Source organism: Haliotis rubra, unplaced genomic scaffold (assembly GCF_003918875.1).
Source record: "Haliotis rubra isolate DU_JTF1 unplaced genomic scaffold, ASM391887v1 Scf353, whole genome shotgun sequence".
NCBI classification, from domain to species: domain Eukaryota; kingdom Metazoa; phylum Mollusca; class Gastropoda; order Lepetellida; family Haliotidae; genus Haliotis; species Haliotis rubra.
This window is the reverse complement of record NW_025767028.1, coordinates 1,039,423-1,057,712: the sequence shown is the minus strand read 5'-3', so window position 1 is coordinate 1,057,712 and position 18,290 is coordinate 1,039,423. Positions and strand designations below refer to the sequence as shown.

The following is an 18,290-nucleotide window of genomic DNA, read 5'->3' as shown; positions in this document are numbered from 1 at the left end:
TTATGCATTACAGCTAACGCTAACCCACAACAGGGTGCCTGTCTGGGGTTCAAACACAGAATGGACGAAGTGATGACAAAATGGCCGAAAAGGTCTCTTTACAGATGATTTGGAGACTACGGACCCGTTGTTATGGAGCATCCAAACTTGTATTCATGCATTACAGCAAACGCTAATCCCCTTCAATATTCACTTTAAATTTAAGCAAATCAATTTCGTTTTGTGTTTAAATTTAAATATCGGATGTTTACTTATTCTTAACACTTAAGTATACCAGTACGCTCTAAATTTCCCAATACAAGCAAGAGTACACATTCATGTAAATACAGTGAAATGCACTAACTGAATTTAAAGTCTCAGATAGAATCATCTATTTATTGCTTATTATTTTCATTTGTCAGAATAACAAAAAGTATTACCGCCTCACATAAATGGCTCAGTTTGAAGCCAAGCGGAGTTATCGCCCTTTCTTTGTGCTTGTACATACGTCGTCGCTTTGAGAACTTGGTAAAAACTCGGTTTCTGTCACGTAGTCAATTTATTTATCTCCATCAAAGTGCAATGATATCGGTAATTAAATCTAGCTTCGACAAACCAGTGTCAGTGAGTGAGTTGTACACTTATTAAGGAGTAATGTTTAAATGTTATCTATGTTATTCTGTTGTCTGTAAGTAGCTTTGTATCGCCATCAAAGTGCAATAATATCGGCTTTGACAAACCAGTCTTTTGGAGAGTGAGTGAGTGAGTGAGTGAGTGAGTGAGTGAGTGAGTGAGTGAGTGAGTGAGTGAGTGAGTGAGTGAGTGAGTGAGCTTGAGTGAGGGAGGGAGGAGGGAGGGAGCGAGGAGAGCGAGCGACCTTACCACCACAGCATCCTCTGTCACTGTTAATTCAATTTGTGGGAAATTGCTAGTACGCTTCATTTTTGTTGAAAGAAGCGTTAGAAAAATGTGCTAAAAACACCGTTCATTGTCTCTGTGCAGACCCGGGAATGAGCGGAAACACAAATAGTTCACACTGTGAGTGATAGAATGACAAACCAAGGGTTGAAAGTGCCAGCATTGCGCCGCTCTTTGTCATTTATCTGGCTTAGAAGACGGCCGGCACCTCAGTGTATACCTGTGACGTCACCAGCAGTGTGACGTCACTGTCACTGTACAAATGGCGCCATATCAGCTGGGGTGAACCTCACCTCAGCCTGAGGTCACAGAGTGCAGCGACATGTAAACAAACAGTTTGTTGTTGTCTGTTTCACAATTCGCGATATTCTCAGAACAAAATTAACACAGAATTATGTTAAAACGGGCGACGTTTACGTACAATCACTCACCGTTCATGTTTACACTCACTTCACAATTTTCTTACCTGATCCTGCGAGGTTCCAAACACAACAAATGACAAAATGTCTGAAAATACTTTCAACAAGTTTTATTTATATTCAGAAAGTAAAAAAATCACGTGAATCGTGACACAAGACAACGTGGACGGCACACACCTCGTCAGTGTCAGTAACGACATGTGCACCGTCACTGTCCACACCAACACCGACTTCAGTGTCCACCACGTGACACCAGGAACTCCACCACTCGCTGATGTCCCCGGCGTCTCGCGTAGTAGACCGCTGTCCGCCCGTAGTTGTTCCTGGCGTTGATGTCCACCACGTTCCTGGACACGATCAGCTTCACCGATCTCCAGGTCTCCACCATAACAGGCCAAGTGAAGGACGTTGTCACCGCCCCTGTCCACCAGCGACACATCAGCCCCTCTACCCACCAGGAACTCCACCACATCGCTGTGTCCCCCAGTGCTGCCGCCATCACCGGTGTCTTGCTGTAGTCTCCTCTCGTGTTGATGTCCACGTGACCCGCTGCCAGGATCCGCTTCACTCTCTCCAGGTCACCGGCCCTGCTGGCGGAGTAGAGGCGGCGGCCTGCTGCTGGTGATGGAGTCGCTGCAACACAAAGTAAACTGTGTACATCAGACATCTGTGTCACACATCTACAATGTTTTCATCATGTTGATACGTGACTCGGACATTGCTACATCGTTTAAACAATTCCATCATGGCTGACAACAATACAACATGGCGGGAATGTCAACTTGTGTTTTCTGGAATTATGGATGGTGTGTTTAATACAGAACTTTCTGTTAGAACCAGAAGTTGTAGCAATATCTTGTGTTCGGCTGGAGAGTGTTAACGTGCGTTGAACTTTACAAGTTGATAATGTCAGTACAACTGTTGTTTGGTATTTATTAGGGCAATAAGATATAAGGCTGCCTGCTGGGTTTTCCCACCTACCGTGTGGATCAGAGTCTTGTGTCGTCACTGGCGTTGGTGGAACCGTGGTGTTCGGGCTCGGGTCAGTCGAGGCTGAAACAGGGAATATGTTGTTCAGAAAACTATATATAACACACATGTATTATAACTACTGGCCTCTGCAGGGATTGGGATAGATAACTTTGACAATGGGCCATTTTCTGGATTATTAGTCATTTTCTGAATCCAATCCCTGGCTCTGTTTTTGCCTTTCCACATATGTTGTGCCTTTCAATATTATGTACTATTAAATTCTAAATGCATCTCTTATGGAAGAAGTATCAAAAATATATGGTTCAATTTGATTGAGATAACTGTTCATCGAGACCGAGTGTCTATGCAGGAAAAAAGTAAAACTTCTTATATTTAGTTTTTACAGTTTGAAATCCTGTGATTGACAACATGAACGTCGATCGATATAATAGGTGAGACTCATCCCTCAAGTCAGAATCTCCACGGGTATATACATTAGCGTGATAAATGTAGGCAAATTAAGGACTGAGCTTCCTGCCTGCTGGGTTTTCCCACCTACCGTGTAGATCAGAGTCTTGTGTCGTAACTGGCGCTGGTGGAACCGTGGTGCTCGGGCTCGGGTCAGTCGAGGCTGAAACAGGGAATATGTTGTTCAGAAAACTATAACACACACGTACTATAACTACTGACCTCGCTTTCCACAATGTTTAGTCTTTCAATATTATGTAGTATAAATTCCAAATACATCTGTTATAGCAGAGGTAATAAAACTGTACGTTTCGATTTGATTGAAATAACTGTTCATCGACCGCGTGTCTATGCCCGAAACAAAGGGCACTTTCTAAATTCATTTTTACAGTTTGAATCTGAAAATGTAATAAGCCGTACACTGACTGTGTGTTAACAGCTGAGATGCTCCTCTTTGTTCAAATGTAGTAAATGAATACATAGTGAATGAATACAAATGTAGATTGTTATTTTGTTTTGAAATGTAAATATGAACGGTGTAACTAAAGAATCTGTTCGCCCTCAGGGTTAGGGTTAAGTTGGGGGGTTAAGAGCATATTCTACGGGGACCGTATATATAAACATACATGAGTATTCACATCATCACACTGAAAGAAAATATTCTACGGGGACCGTATAGATAAACAACAAAATTCACATCTGCACTTATACCTATTCCTCTTTATGGAATGACTACCTTTTAAGTTTGAATTTATTAACCGTAGCTCATCAGGAATTCAAAGATACCCTTCCTTCACATATGGATACAAAATGCATGAAATAGTTACTACATTGTAAAACAACATCAAGCGACCACTTGACTTGATGTTTGTGCAACACAGTTGTAATACAGCGTCAGGCAAACTCTGTCAGTCTGTGAAGCACTCACAAAATGTCAGAATACCGAGCGATGCCGGCAGTGCAATTCTCACACAACAACAATACATATTACTGTCTGATGAGGAAACTGTAGCTGACACAACCGTACAGCACTTGTTGTTGGAAGCAATGTGCTTTGATAAACAACAAGGGTACAAACACGTGACAGCATGCGGTGGTCAAGATCGAAATGTCGGCTGTACGAGAGATTAACACTGACTGACTGACTGAGTTAGTTTTACGCCGCTTTTAGCAATATTCCAGCAATATCACGGCGGGGGACACCAGAAATGGGCGTAACACATTGTGCCCATGTGGGGAATCGAACCCGGGTCTTCGGCGTGACGAGCCACGAGAGATTAACAATCCGTCTGTTTCAACATTAGAAATAACGAGAATAAAGCATATTTGCACTTCCATAATCTACATTCCATTGCATTTTTTTAAAATGTTGCAGAAATGCATATGTTCCACTTAAAGGTTTCAGTGTTAAAAGAGTAAATCTACATGTCTTCTTTGTTAAACACCTTTAAACTGATAGAACCGTGCGCTATAGCGGGGATGTATTTCAATTCAATGCAGCTCTTCATTGACGCAGAATAAAAAAATAAACACATTTGAAATCAAATACTTGACTGGACAGATTTAAAATTATCTCGCATAAAGTCTTCCGATCCGTGAGGGTTCATGCTATCAGGTCAAAGGATAACGCTTACAAGCACATACTGTGATCAAATATAACAAGTCTATCGGGTGAAACGCCGCGTGATGTTTACCCAGACCTTCCTTCATTCCCACCGGTGACAGGCTAAACAAACGTCTGAGTGTAAACATTGTGTGAAGCAAGCACTTATTTCCCACAACATTCATATTGCTTTACAGCAGTCGTACAATATACATTTACACTATTGCATCTAATTTCCTAAATCAGTTTAAAATCAGAAAACTGCGAACTTACCCACCAATAACGTCCTAACACGAGCGACACATCTCACTGCCAGCTATGAAATGGCCTTGACTGGCGATACCACGACCGCAAAGCTGCCAGCTATGACGTCATTGTGACGTGTTAGGTTAGAAGCATGGCAACGTTTGGCGCTCGACTGCTTGGACTGATCAACACCTCTGCATGGAAATATTTCTATCCGACCCGTGTTTGCACTTCGGTTTTATCTAGTACTTTTTGAGTTGTGCCCCATCCGGGATTTGAACTCACACCCTCAGATTCAGGCACCTAATCGCCAGCACACAAAGTCAGCCGCCTAACCCACTCAGCTACCGCGACTTCAACAAAAATGGAAGTCGGGACAACTGGTAGTCTAGACTGCGGACTTTGTGTACCCCTCTGATGAGTGTTAATTGGCACGGCTCCCACGGCCGAAAGCTATGGTTACACAATGCCATTTAGAAAGTGGTCAAATATAATATATGTTATATTTTGGATTACATTTTCTTAGTAAAGTACAAAGGGATCAACTCAAAAAGTACTAGAATTTGTACTTTACTAAGAAAGTGTAATCCCAAATATAACATATATTATAGCATAAATGTCCCTTTCAATACACGTTATATGTGGATAGCATTAGACGGTATCCTCTCACTTAGCCAGATTCTGTCATTTTGAAACTGGTCTACACATAGCCAGAGTGGGATCTGGCTGACCAGGGTTAATGTTTTGATAACGCATGCCCAGATGAGTCATATAGTCTGTATCAACAAAATGCTCAATTAGTGAGATTCGTGAATTTTGTATTGAAACACATTTGGATGGTATTATTTGAAATTCTTTACATTTTACAGAGAATGTAAATAAAAATATGCTTGGTGCAAAATATGTAGTGTATTAAGAAAATTATGAGAAATGGTGGCTGAAAATGTTAACATATGATCCATGCTTCTTTGTTGTAATATTACACACACGTGTGGACACCCCATATATCGAGTGCAAGTATCCACTTCTGAATACCAGCCTAATCATTGAGTGCTAGCAGGGATAATCTACAATGACAATTATATACTCTCCCTGGTGCTAGTAACCACTTCTAAATCCTAGCCTATTCACAAAGTCAACAATCGGTTCTAAAGTAATGCTTTTTTGCTGCTTGTTGAGAACCTGTTCTTAAGTCAAGCCTATTTATGTATGTTAGCATCCACGTTTTAACAGTGATAAACAGTGCCAATACCACTCAACACGTGTACGACAAGGTAACATTTTAACTGTTACACTTACAAATTCCATTCACATGTGTATTGCTGTATGAACAATGTGTTCGACGTGTTGGGCGTGATACGACGAGGCGAAATCGCCCGATGGAAGAATTAAGATCAGAGCTTAGTTCGCCATCGGACGCTACTTCCGCGGTTGCAAATCGAATCAGTGTCGGATGAATGTCGAGTCAGTCAGATTCGTGTTGTGCAACGATCAGACGTGTCTAGCTGACGTCTGACGGCAATCTGATAGTGTCCGATGATTAAGAGTCATCGAACGCTCATGTGATTCCCATCTGCGTCCATCAACAATTCGATTCTCATCGGAGGGTAACATGACATTTAGCACCGTCCGATTGCTTTCCGTTGTGACATCGGAGGGTAATCGCTCATTAACTCATCAACGCCTAGCAAGCGGTAACATGAGACGGCCAACGGACTACAAAAGGAGGGTCAGCCGACGCTCACTCCGCAGATTTTTATCGGACACTACAGCACCAAGATTCTGAAGATGAGTCCAAGAAAGAACAGAAATGTTCGAGGAGAGAAGGCAAAGAAGCGACTGCAAGATGCCTTAGGGTGCAGGCTAACTTGAGACCAGGTTCACATGCCTTAGGGTGCAGGCTAACGTGAGACCAGGTTCACATGCCTTAGGGTGCAGGCTAACGTGAGACCAGGTTCACATGCCTTAGGGTGCAGGCTAACGTGAGACCAGGTTCACATGCCTTAGGGTGCAGGCTAACGTGAGACCAGGTTCACATGCCTTAGGGTGCAAGCTAACGTGAGACCAGGTTCACATGCCTTAGGGTGCAGGCTAACGTGAGACCAGGTTAACATGCCTTAGGGTGCAGGCTAACGTGAGACCAGGTTAACATGCCTTAGGGTGCAGGCTAACTTGAGACCAGGTTCACATGCCTTAGGGTGCAGGCTAACGTGAGACCAGGTTCACATGCCTTAGGGTGCAGGCTAACGTGAGACCAGGTTCACATGCCTTAGGGTGCAGGCTGCCAGGTTCTGCCTTAGGGTGCAGGTTAACATGCCTTAGGGTGCAGGCTAACTTGAGACCAGGTTAACATGCCTTAGGGTGCAGGCTAACTTGAGACCAGCTCTCCTGACATAGGTATCACCCCTTCGTGAGTCTGGGTTCGGCAGTAGTTCATCAAAACATTCTGGCCTAACTCCCAAGAAATTGAAGAATGCCGTTGTATCCTCCATTCTCAGTTCATTCATAAGTCTGATGAAGAACCATGTAACATCCTTCTGTATATCAGCTTGCAGACATGGTTGAACCCAATAACGACGTGGTCTTCCAAGCCTCCTTCTCAGGACCTCAAGGGTCATTGCATCTTGTTGCATAAAAACAAAGCCCAGGGCTGCAGTGGTGCGAGGAAGTACATCCATGACTAGTACTGTCAGGAGGTGCAGGCCGCTTTTATACTCGACTGCCGATTTCGCGACATATCCCACCTGTGTCCGAGTACCATACGAATAGTAACCAATTTGTCGGATTGGTGTCGGGAGAGTGTTGAAAGTGTCAGATTAGGGTCAGGTCACCTCCGAAATAAAATCCAACCGCAGTCGGATCAGCCGTACGCCTCCGATGAATATGGCGGATGGACATCGGGCCGCTACCAGTCTTTCATCCGATTAACCCGATCAGTGATGGATCTCTATCGGATTTTACAGAAAAAGGGGACCCCCAAAAATGGATATGGGGGTGAATTTTCATCGGAACTCATCGGAACGCTGATATGTTCGCATAATGTGTATCAGATGGGCTTAAGATGAGGTTCCGATGATCAGTTGAATGGGGCAATCCATGCTTGACGTAAGAGGCGAATAACGGGACCTGGTGGTCAGGCTCGCTGACTTGGTTGACACATGTCATCGTATCCCAATTGCGTAGATCGATGTTCATTCTGTTGATCACTGGATTGTCTGGTTGACACTCAATTATTTACAGACCGTCGCCATAATTCTGGAATATTGCTGAGTGCGGTGTAAAACTGAAGTCACTCACTCACTTAGCCTCTCAAACAGACATCAGACATATTGTGAAATAATATTGAAGAGACGTAAAATCTACTTTTCCGTATTGCCCAATTGTTGATTTGAGGTATCATATAACAAGGTACGGTGTGGGAGTTCTTGCTCCTTCAGCAGAGAATCCCCTGTCTGTCGATTGACCATGTGCCCTAATTCACCTGTCGTTGGTGATGTCACTGGCAGGGAGGGATTCCTGAGATGCAAAGTACAAGTACCGGTCTTTACAGGGCTTGTGTACGCTGGGTCTGCCTGTGCCAGTTCGGAGACTGTCTGATGTCTGGTGATACAAATGGGTCCTGAGAGAAATCACCCACCCACCCCCACCCACCCCACCAGTGCTACAGGATGCTCACTGCCCTTGATGATATGGGACGCACCACTTATGCTACTAATATTAAAAATATTTTATTCAGATTTGGATTTGGATATGCATGGATTTCCCAAGATGTTGGAGACAAAAATATTTTCTTATCAATGTTTAAGCAGAGACTATTTGACAATCTACAACAAACCTGGAGTGTACATGTTAATAACCTATCTGACTCTTACTCATATAAACAATATAAATCCCTACTGACTGTTGAATACTATCTGAACTCATCGCTTCCATCTCGCTTAAAAAGGATCTTATCACGCTTCAGATGCAGTAACTTTAGAATAGCTGTCAACACTGGGAGACATCAAGCTACACCATATAAAGAAAGACTTAAAGGTCACATGCAACCAAAAAATCAAACATAATTAAAACACAATTATCACTTCTTCATGACATATAATATGCATTGCTGATTATGAAAAAACAAATAAACAAAATTATAAGCGTATAATCGCAAATCAAAAGTGCAATATTTTGTACTTGGGTTTACCTCCCTCGAAACGAAGCAGCCGGGATACCGAACCCAGTCAGAGCGGATGGGTGTGCACTCAAGTGTAACGGCTGGTTCATTAGCAGATGCCGCCTTCATGGCTCATTGTGTGTGTATATATAGAAAGTTGGGTTTTGTAAATACATGCTCATTTTTTGTGTATAACATTTTGCAATCAACAGACATCATAACATGTCATGTGTTCAAGTATCACACCTGCCTGTCTGTGTAATTACATAATGTGACAGAGACCGAACTCGAGCCATAAATCAATGCGTTTTGTTTATGGTGTATAGTCTGATTGGTGTTAAGTTCAAATTGCATGTGGTCAATGATCGCAGTTGTGTATTGAATATTGTCATTAGCAGACAGGCAGGCAGACACGCAGGAGTCAGTAAAACAAGACATCGAGTTTTGTCTGTGACAACGACATATCTATATCACAGTTAGAAATTGTGTCAACTCTAAATAATGACATTGCTTTTAGAACGTGTGGTGAAATAGACAAATGAAATTATATAAACAGTTTATTTACTGTCATAACATACAAAAAGCTAGCGCTTGTGAGATATCAACAAAACATTATGAAAATAGCTCACACCAAAGCCTTCAACGAGCATTCACCAGACAGCCCGCTTCCAAGTTGCGCGAACAGCTGTTGAAACCCGTATTCCCCAGAAAAGTCTTAGTGAAACATTTGAACTCCGATTTCGCGCGGTTTTCTTCATCGCGTTATTTTTCATCTTTATAAGTTGAATTTGCATTTTTGACGCTTTGTTTCGGTAAGTCCATACCGAAAGGTATCACAATCTGCTCAAAGTTGTGTTTTACGTTGCATGTGACCTTTAAGCCCTATGTTGGCATCACTTGTTAACCCAACGTTTACATGCCTTGTAAGCCCTATGCTGGCATCACCTGTTAACCCAACGTTTACATGCCTTGTAAGACCTATGTTGGCATCACCTGTTAATCCAACGTTTACATGCCTTGTAAGCCCTATGTTGGCATCACCTGTTAACCCAACGTTTACATGCCTTGTAAGCCCTATGTTGGCATCACCTGTTAACCAGACGTTTACATGCCTTGTAAGCCCTATGCTGGCATCACCTGTTGGCCCAGCGTTTACATGCCTTGTAAGCCCTATGCTGGCATCACCTGTTAACCCAACGATTACATGCCTTGTAAGCCCTATGTTGGCATCACCTGTTAACCCAACGTTTACATGCCTTGTAAGCCCTATGCTGGCATCACCTGTTAACCCAACGTTTACATGCCTTGTAAGCCCTATGTTGGCATCACCTGTTGACCCAACGTTTACATGCCTTGTAAGCCCTATGTTGGCATCACCTGTTAATCCAGCGTTTACATGCCTTGTAAGCCCTATGCTGGCATCACCTGTTAACCCAACGTTTACATGCCTTGTAAGCCCTATGCTGGCATCACCTGTTAACCCAACGTTTACATGCCTTGTAAGCCCTATGCTGGCATCACCTGTTAACCCAACGTTTACATGCCTTGTAAGCCCTATGCTGGCATCACCTGTTAACCCAACGTTTACATGCCTTGTAAGCCCTATGCTGGCATCACCTGTTAACCCAACGTTTACATGCCTTGTAAGCCCTATGCTGGCATCACCTGTTAACCCAACGTTTACATGCCTTGTAAGCCCTATGCTGGCATCACCTGTTAACCCAACGTTTACATGCCTTGTAAGCCCTATGCTGGCATCACCTGTTAACCCAACGTTTACATGCCTTGTAAGCCCTATGCTGGCATCACCTGTTAACCCAACGTTTACATGCCTTGTAAGCCCTATGCTGGCATCACCTGTTGCCCCAGCGTTTACATGCCTTGTAAGCCCTATGTTGGCATCACCTGTTGAACCCAACGTTTACATGCCTTGTAAGCCCTATGTTGGCATCACCTGTTAACCCAACGTTTACATGCCTTGTAAGCCCTATGCTGGCATCACCTGTTAACCCTATGTTTACATGCCTTGTAAGCCTTGTGAACCCTATGTTGGCATCACCTGTTAACCCAACGTTTACATGCCTTGTAAGCCCTATGCTGGCATCACCTGTTAACCCTATGTTAACATGTTGTGTGAACCCTATGTTGACATGTTATGTGAACCCTATGTTGACACGTTATGTGAACCCTATGTTGACATGTTATGTGAACCCTATGTTGAACCCTATGTTGACATGTTATGTGAACCCTATGTTGACACGTTATGTGAACCCTATGTTGACACGTTATGTGAACCCTATGTTGACATGTTATGTGAACCCTATGTTGACATGTTATGTGAACCCTATGTTGACATGTTATGTGAACCCTATGTTGACACGTTATGTGAACCCTATGTTGACACGTTATGTGAACCCTATGTTGACATGTTATGTGAACCCTATGTTGACATGTTATGTGAACCCTATGTTGACAACCCTTTGTTGACACGTTATGTGAACCCTATGTTGACATGTTATGTGAACCCTATGTTGACATGTTATGTGAACCCTATGTTGACATGTTATGTGAACCCTATGTTGACACGTTATGTGAACCCTATGTTGATATGTTATGTGAACCCTATGTTGACATGTTATGTGAACCCTGTTGACATGTTATGTGAACCCTATGTTGATATGTTATGTGAACCCTATGTTGACATGTTATGTGAACCCTATGTTGACACGTTATGTGAACCCTATGTTGACACGTTATGTGAACCCTATGTTGACATGTTATGTGAACCCTATGTTGACATGTTATGTGAACCCTATGTTGACATGTTATGTTATGTGAACCCTATGTTGACATGTTATGTGAACCCTATGTTGACATGTTATGTGAACCCTATGTTGACACGTTATGTGAACCCTATGTTGACATGTTATGTGAACCCTATGTTGACATGTTATGTGAACCCTATGTTGACATGTTATGTGAACCCTATGTTGACATGTTATGTGAACCCTATGTTGACATGTTATGTTATGTGAACCCTATGTTGACATGTTATGTGAACCCTATGTTGACATGTTATGTGAACCCTATGTTGACATGTTATGTGAACCCTATGTTGACATGTTATGTGAACCCTATGTTGACATGTTATGTGAACCCTATGCTGACATGTCCTGTGTGTTCACAAATTGATTGGTCAATATGCTTTTGAGTTAGTGAATGAGTTAATATTTATCGTCACATCGGCAATAGTTCAGCCATATCTTGACGATAACAGTTTATAATTATATTAAAGGTCAATAAAGTTTAAAATTAAAAAAACTTGTTGACGAAGAACAGTAAAACTTCTAGTGTATCACAGATATCCATTTAAAACTAGGAATTAAATCTAAAATATTGGAACTATAAATGACAGTACAATATAAAAACAGGCAAAAGATTGCCAACGGCTGAAGGGTAGATCACCATACTTGGGACCATAGGGACTTACAGTGCATTTGCTTCCTGCATGCACCCTAGCTGGATTTACATCATCCCCCTCGGCCGTTAGCAATTTAGACACATCTAGCCATACATTTAAAAACACACATATTCTACGATTCAAAATAGCGGAGAGTTTCAATTTACTTTGAATGTTTGTGGACTTACGTATCCTCTCAGGGGGACAATAATTTTACAGTACTTTAACCCCCCTCGAGGATACAGCCACTAACAATCTGAGTTATTAATTCAAACTTCCAATCATTAAATATTTATCTACATGTATTTACAAATCAGTTAACAAATCTAATTCTTTTAAAAATGCATTAATTAATCGAGAACTTATATAACTAAAAGGATCCTTCATAGTTCGTGATTGAAAATAGATATCCCTTGTGATGGAACATTCAACACAGTCTTTCTTTCTTTCATCACAAGGGATACAAAACGGAGGATCCTCACCTTGTAAGAGGTACTCATGAGTACATCTTGTGTGGCCAATACGACATCGTCGCGTAATGACATCCTCAAATCTGGACTGACAACCCAAGTGAGTGTAACAAATATAAGGTTGTATTTCATGTAATTTGTTATACCTACTTGGGTGTTCCACTCTTTTCGCATCAGATCACGGATGTAGGTTCGAATGCTAGCTTTGTAATCAGAGTATGGGATAAGAAGTGGTGTCACAGATTTGTTGAGTGCTGCCTTAGCAGCAAGATCGGCCATTGTGTTCCCAGAATTGCCAACGTATATGGGTAACCAACAAAAGACGATGTCGCATTGGCCAGTAGCAAGATCATTATCCAATTCAATAATTTCTAATAAAAGTGGATGTTTACAAGAAAGATTTTTAATAGCCTGAAGACATGAAAGAGAATCGGAAAAGATTTACGGTGTTTTTTAAATATATTTAAGAGCTGTTAATATGGCGTAAGCTTCTGCTGTGAAAATAGAGCTGTTATTTGGTAGTAGGAGATATTGTTCTGGATCCAATGACAGTGGCACATGCTACCGCGCCACCATCCTTGGACCCAACTGTAAATGAGGATTTGTATGTATTATTTTTACTTTTTAATTGATTATATTCTTCTTTATATTGTAATTCATTAGTTTCTGCTTTTTTAAATGAAGTTAAAAGGTGATAATGTATGGTATCAGCTCCTGTAGCAGTATCGTGAGCTTGCTCAAGAGCAGTATGGAGCTCATGAATAGAAAATAGTTCATTATAATCTTCTCCATTATCTGACTTGAAATTAATAGATTTGTTTTCTTGTTGTTTTTGATATTGTTGGAATTTAGGCACATACTTAGAAGAGGAAGGGAGTTTAGCGAGAGTTTCACCCAGTTTAATTGCAATATCTGATTTATCAATAAGTAATTGATCTCCATGTTTAAGATGATGACGCTAGATTTAGTACCTTTACCTTAAATTTTCTGTACCATGTTCCATACTTTGGACATGGGCGTTCGAGAATTTATTTTGGATGCATAATTTTTCGAAGATTGGCCTTTATTCTGTTTAAATGTATGCCGCGCTTTAGCATTTAAAATTTAAAATTTGTTTAAATTATGCACCATAGGGTGGCAACGGAAATAACGTTCTGCTTTTTTCCTTGCCTTCCTAGCTTGTTTGCACTCATCGTTGAACCATGGTTTTCGAATATGTGGAATCGCAGAGGACTTTGGTATGCACTCATCAGCTATGATGTTCAGTTCATCGGAAAAACATTTGATAGCATCAGGAACGTCAATAAAAAGTTCAGGTTTAAGGTTTGCAGCACACAGTGTTTCATATAGAGCCCAGTTAGCCTTTTAAAATCCCGCCGTGATGAGGGAGGAACATCAGATGGAGTTACTGGTTTTAGTATAGTGGGGAAAATGGTCACTTCCACAGAGGTCATCATGGACTGACCATTCAAATTCATTCAGTAGTTCTGAATTTATGACTGACAAGTCGAGAGCAGAATAGGTTCCTGTACCAGGGTGTAAATATGTGTTGGAACCATCATTACAAATACATACATCATTATCTGAACAAAACTCCTCCAGTAGTTTACCTTTAGCGTTTGTAGTTGCACCACCCCAGAGTGGATTGTGCCCATTTAAATCTCCCATGATAATACATGGTTTAGGCAGCTGGTCAAATAGAGCTTGAAGATCGGTTTTGTGAAACGTTGAAGACGGAGAGATATATACAACAGAGCATAATGTAAACGCAACATGTAACGTAATTCGCACTGCAACAGCCTGCAGATTGGTAGTTAGTGAAACAGGGCTATGGATAACGTTCTGTTTGACTAGGATGGAAGATCCTCCCGTGGCTCTGTCACCCGAAGGTGAAAAACAATGATATGCATTGAAAAAACGCAGGACACAAACATCAGCCTGTTATAAATAGACTGCAGACAGAACGCTGATGGTGTTAAATCCTGGACTAAAAGCTGCAATTCATTGAAATTAGTCCTTAGTCCTTTGCAGTTCCACTGTATGATATTATTCTGATAACCTATCTGTTCGGGGGATTTATTGGGGGTCCACCCCGCACATTTTAGGTGGACGACAAGCTATGTGCCCTACAACGGACGTTTTCGGACACGTCCATATACTCAACAGATCCATATTGGTTGTAAAGTTGAATTTTATTTTCTGACCCTTTTTGGGCTCTGCCACTGTATTTTTTTTAAGAATCTGTTTACTTTTGATTTTAACGAGGCCTTGCTGAGACTTTGTTGATGACTGAGAAGATTGGTCATGATCAAGGGGTGTCTCTGATTGGGTTCGAGATGTACCAGGAAGTGATGCTCCTGGCAATGGAAGCATAGCTTTCTGTCTGTACTGAGCTTTGGGCTAATTTCTTTGCTTCTGCAAAACTAATGCTTTGCGTGAATTTTATTTTGTTGATGGCCATTTGCTGTTTCCAAACGGGGCAGTCTTTAGAGTAAGATGGGCGATTCCCTGCGCAGTTAGTGCACTTTTTGACAATACTGTCACAATCTTCTGTTGTGTGTGTCTTTTCACCACAGTGAGCACACACAACAGACAATGTGCAAGTATTTACGCTATGGCCAAACTTCTGACATTTGAGAGGGTTTGGAATGTATGTGTTGGTTTTAATGGTTGTGTCGTTTTTACGGGTTGAGAAGCGTTTAACATAGAGTACACCCTGATCTTTCATCTCGGAGACGATATCTAATTCCGACATATCAGCCAGCAATCGCTCACGATCTCTAACAATTCCCTTGCTCGTATTAAGGGTCTTCTGAGCCGTGACGGTGACAAGAATGGCGACAAAAGTTTTGGTGTTCAATAGGTTGGTTGACTCGATCAACAGCGCACGAGAACGTAATCTTTTAATGTTCTTCACATCGCCGGCAATACCTTGGATACCCTTAGACACAGCAACAGGGTTCAATATTAATGGTGTCATATCTTTTGTCTCAATGACAACAAAACGTGGCCAGTAATCAGTTGGTTTGGGCAGTCTGAGTTCGTTGTGAACAGGGTCCTTGTCAAGAGGACGTTTGGTTTTTGGTTGGAGTTTCATAAGCCATGGTTATTTTGTTAGATTTCATCATCTGAGCTCCCCACCCACCACGGAGTATCACAAGGACAATGCTAAAAACAAGTGGATCTCCGACTTGCAGCACCAGGGATACCAGGATGATATACTCCAGCAGAAAAATTAAAGAATAAATTATTCTACTAGATTGGCCCATGAGCCACCGCCTTCTGGGCATAGAACTCTAGGCATATTAACAATTGTTGAAATTTGGAACCAATACATGTACGGTGAAATAATTTTGCCAATACCCAAAACAGGATCATTTACAAAAATCAAATTTGTGCAGTATCAAATACAATGCACAGGGCATGACATGACCAGCCGATTGGTTGAACCAGGCCCATTCAACCACCCGTCTAGGTGAAGTAAGGGGCGAAGTGATGTGTTGGGCAAAGGAGCGCTATTCCTGGAACCAGTGCCCTCAACCACCAGACTCCCGCCCTCCACCGACACAGGGGCGCAACCCACGGCAAACGGGTTGGTGGACCAAATATACCCCCGGGTCCACAACCGGGTGTTGAAGAGCGCTTAGCGTTACCCAGCACCTACCACGAGGAGGTGGCTCTTCACGGTTGCCAATAAGCATTTGAAATAAGGGTAGTTTAACAGTGCCATATACGGAAATGAAAGGTTTCCACTAAAAAACACAGAAAGTTTACCTCCGACATATCGATTCAAAAGCAGAAGACACATACTTAGTACGTATGCAGTATGACTGTAAACACTGAGTAAATTATAACGAAATGATAATGTTATTCTCCTATCTTTCGGTTGTAATGTCAAGATAGAACGTTAATTAAGCGACTAATCTCTGCTGAAACTCTCACCTGCTGTAGTTCCAGGATACGTCGTTGTCCTTTGATCACACAGGTCAGCTGCCGTCTGATCCAGCTGCAGCTGTAGTGAACCGAGGTCTTTGGTCAACATGCGACGTAGTTTTCGTAGACTCTTTCTGTAAGTGTCTCTTTCCTGTTGTACACGTCTTAATTCTTGTGTTATAGTGTTCAATCGTGTCTTTATATTTTGTGCATTGGCTTTTACACTGTCAACTTCAGCGGACACCAGTCCCACCTGTCTCGTCAAGGCATTCATACTGGCAATAATATCAACAGTTTTCAATTTCCATGTTCCGAGGTCCTCTTCCACCACTGCCACTCGTGCAGTCAAGGTTGGAGCAGCCTGTACGTCTCTGATACCAAATACCACAAGACTGAAGAACATTACAGTTAATACCTCCATCGTGCAAGTGTGCAGAACGCAGCTAGGAAGACGACTGCCTCGCCGCCGGGTAAACGGCTTTAATATAGCCCGACTCAAGTGTTTGGCAGAATGCCAGCTCGGGGAAACACCAGTAGTGTACGTACACGTGACATCATAACACCCAACATGGCGGATACCTACCTGAGGATATGAGATGGATATCCAGTGCCAGGTAGCCAGCAAACACAACACTTCGGTGTATTGTCACTTTTAAAGTAACATCAAATATACTGTAACACGTGTTATAGTTGGGATACACCTTCTCGGTGATGTACAGATTCTAGTACTTCTGTTGGATTGAGTCCACAGAAGGCTACACTCAAGTATATCGATAGCTTTCGGTCGTGACAATTTTCACTTATCAGAGGGTGCACAAAGTCGGTGGTCTAGAGTACCGGTTGTACGACTTTCATTGTTATGGAGGCCGCGGTGGCTGAATGGGTTAGACGGCTGACTTTGTGTGCTGGCGATTAGGTGCCTGGCTCTGAGAGTGTGGGTTCCGTTGCCGGATGAGACTCAACCCAACAAAACAGATATTGGTGCATATTCCTGTAGTTGAACCCCAAATAAAACACCTCCTAGGTTTATTGTATAATACCAGGGATAATCTATAGTCTCCCTGATAATACATACCAGGTCCTTTATGTATTACTGTCCAGGATATACATTGCATGCATTACATTACAGGGGCTGTAGGGTAGCCTAATGGTTAAAGCTTCTACTCGTCACGCTGAAGGTTCGATTCCCCACATGGGTACAATGTTTGAAACCCATTACATTACAGGGGCTGTAGGGTAGCCTAATGGTTAAAGCTTCTACTCGTCACGCTGAAGGTTCGATTCCCACATGGGAACTCTGCTTATGTCCTGTAATCCTGCTGATATTCTACAGCCACTACCATTGTGTTTCCTTTGTGATCCTCATACACCTGTATGGTGTCTCTGCTTATGTCCTGTAATCCTGCTGATATTCTACAGCCACTACCATTGTGTTTCCTTCCTTATGGTGTCTCTGCTTATGTCCTGTAGTCCTGCATACAGCCACTACCATGTGTGGTGATCCTCTCTGCCTTATGTGTCTCTGCTTATGTCCTGTAGTCCTGCTGATATTCTACAGCCACTACCATTGTGTTTCCTTTGTGATCCTCATACACCTGTATGGTGTCTCTGCTTATGTCCTGTAATCCTGCTGATATTCTACAGCCACTACCATTGTGTTTCC

General features: G+C 42.2%; 1 protein-coding gene across 4 annotated transcripts; it reads right to left on the bottom strand.

Moving 5' to 3' along the window:
* Nucleotides 1–1,411: 1,411 nt before the first annotated feature.
* On the bottom strand, nucleotides 1,412–17,226 carry LOC124285145. Of its 4 annotated transcripts, XM_046721309.1 has the most exons (4): nucleotides 16,637–17,093; nucleotides 2,848–2,919; nucleotides 2,298–2,369; nucleotides 1,412–1,949 (listed from the first exon to the last, which is right to left on the bottom strand). In XM_046721309.1, exons 1-4 carry the CDS (start codon nucleotides 17,046–17,048, stop codon nucleotides 1,549–1,551), a joined length of 957 nt encoding a protein of 318 aa, XP_046577265.1. In that variant the 5' UTR covers nucleotides 17,049–17,093; the 3' UTR covers nucleotides 1,412–1,548. The 4 variants fall into 4 exon arrangements, with proteins under 4 accessions (XP_046577265.1, XP_046577268.1, XP_046577266.1 ...); XM_046721312.1 differs by lacking the exon at nucleotides 2,298–2,369 and having other exon boundaries at nucleotides 16,637–17,224; XM_046721310.1 differs by lacking the exon at nucleotides 2,848–2,919 and having other exon boundaries at nucleotides 16,637–17,100.
* Nucleotides 17,227–18,290: the final 1,064 nt, after the last annotated feature.

Excerpts from the sequence above, each read along its gene's own strand:
- LOC124285145 (XM_046721309.1), bottom strand. The coding sequence starts at position 17,048 with ATGGAGGTATTAACTGTAATGTTCTTCAGTCTTGTGGTATTTGGTATC. Across the intron at positions 2,920-16,636 it reads GTATCCTGGAACTACAGCAG|CCTCGACTGACCCGAGCCCG; the intron begins GTGAGAGTTTCA and ends TCCCTGTTTCAG. Across the intron at positions 2,370-2,847 it reads ACAAGACTCTGATCTACACG|CCTCGACTGACCCGAGCCCG; the intron begins GTAGGTGGGAAA and ends TCCCTGTTTCAG.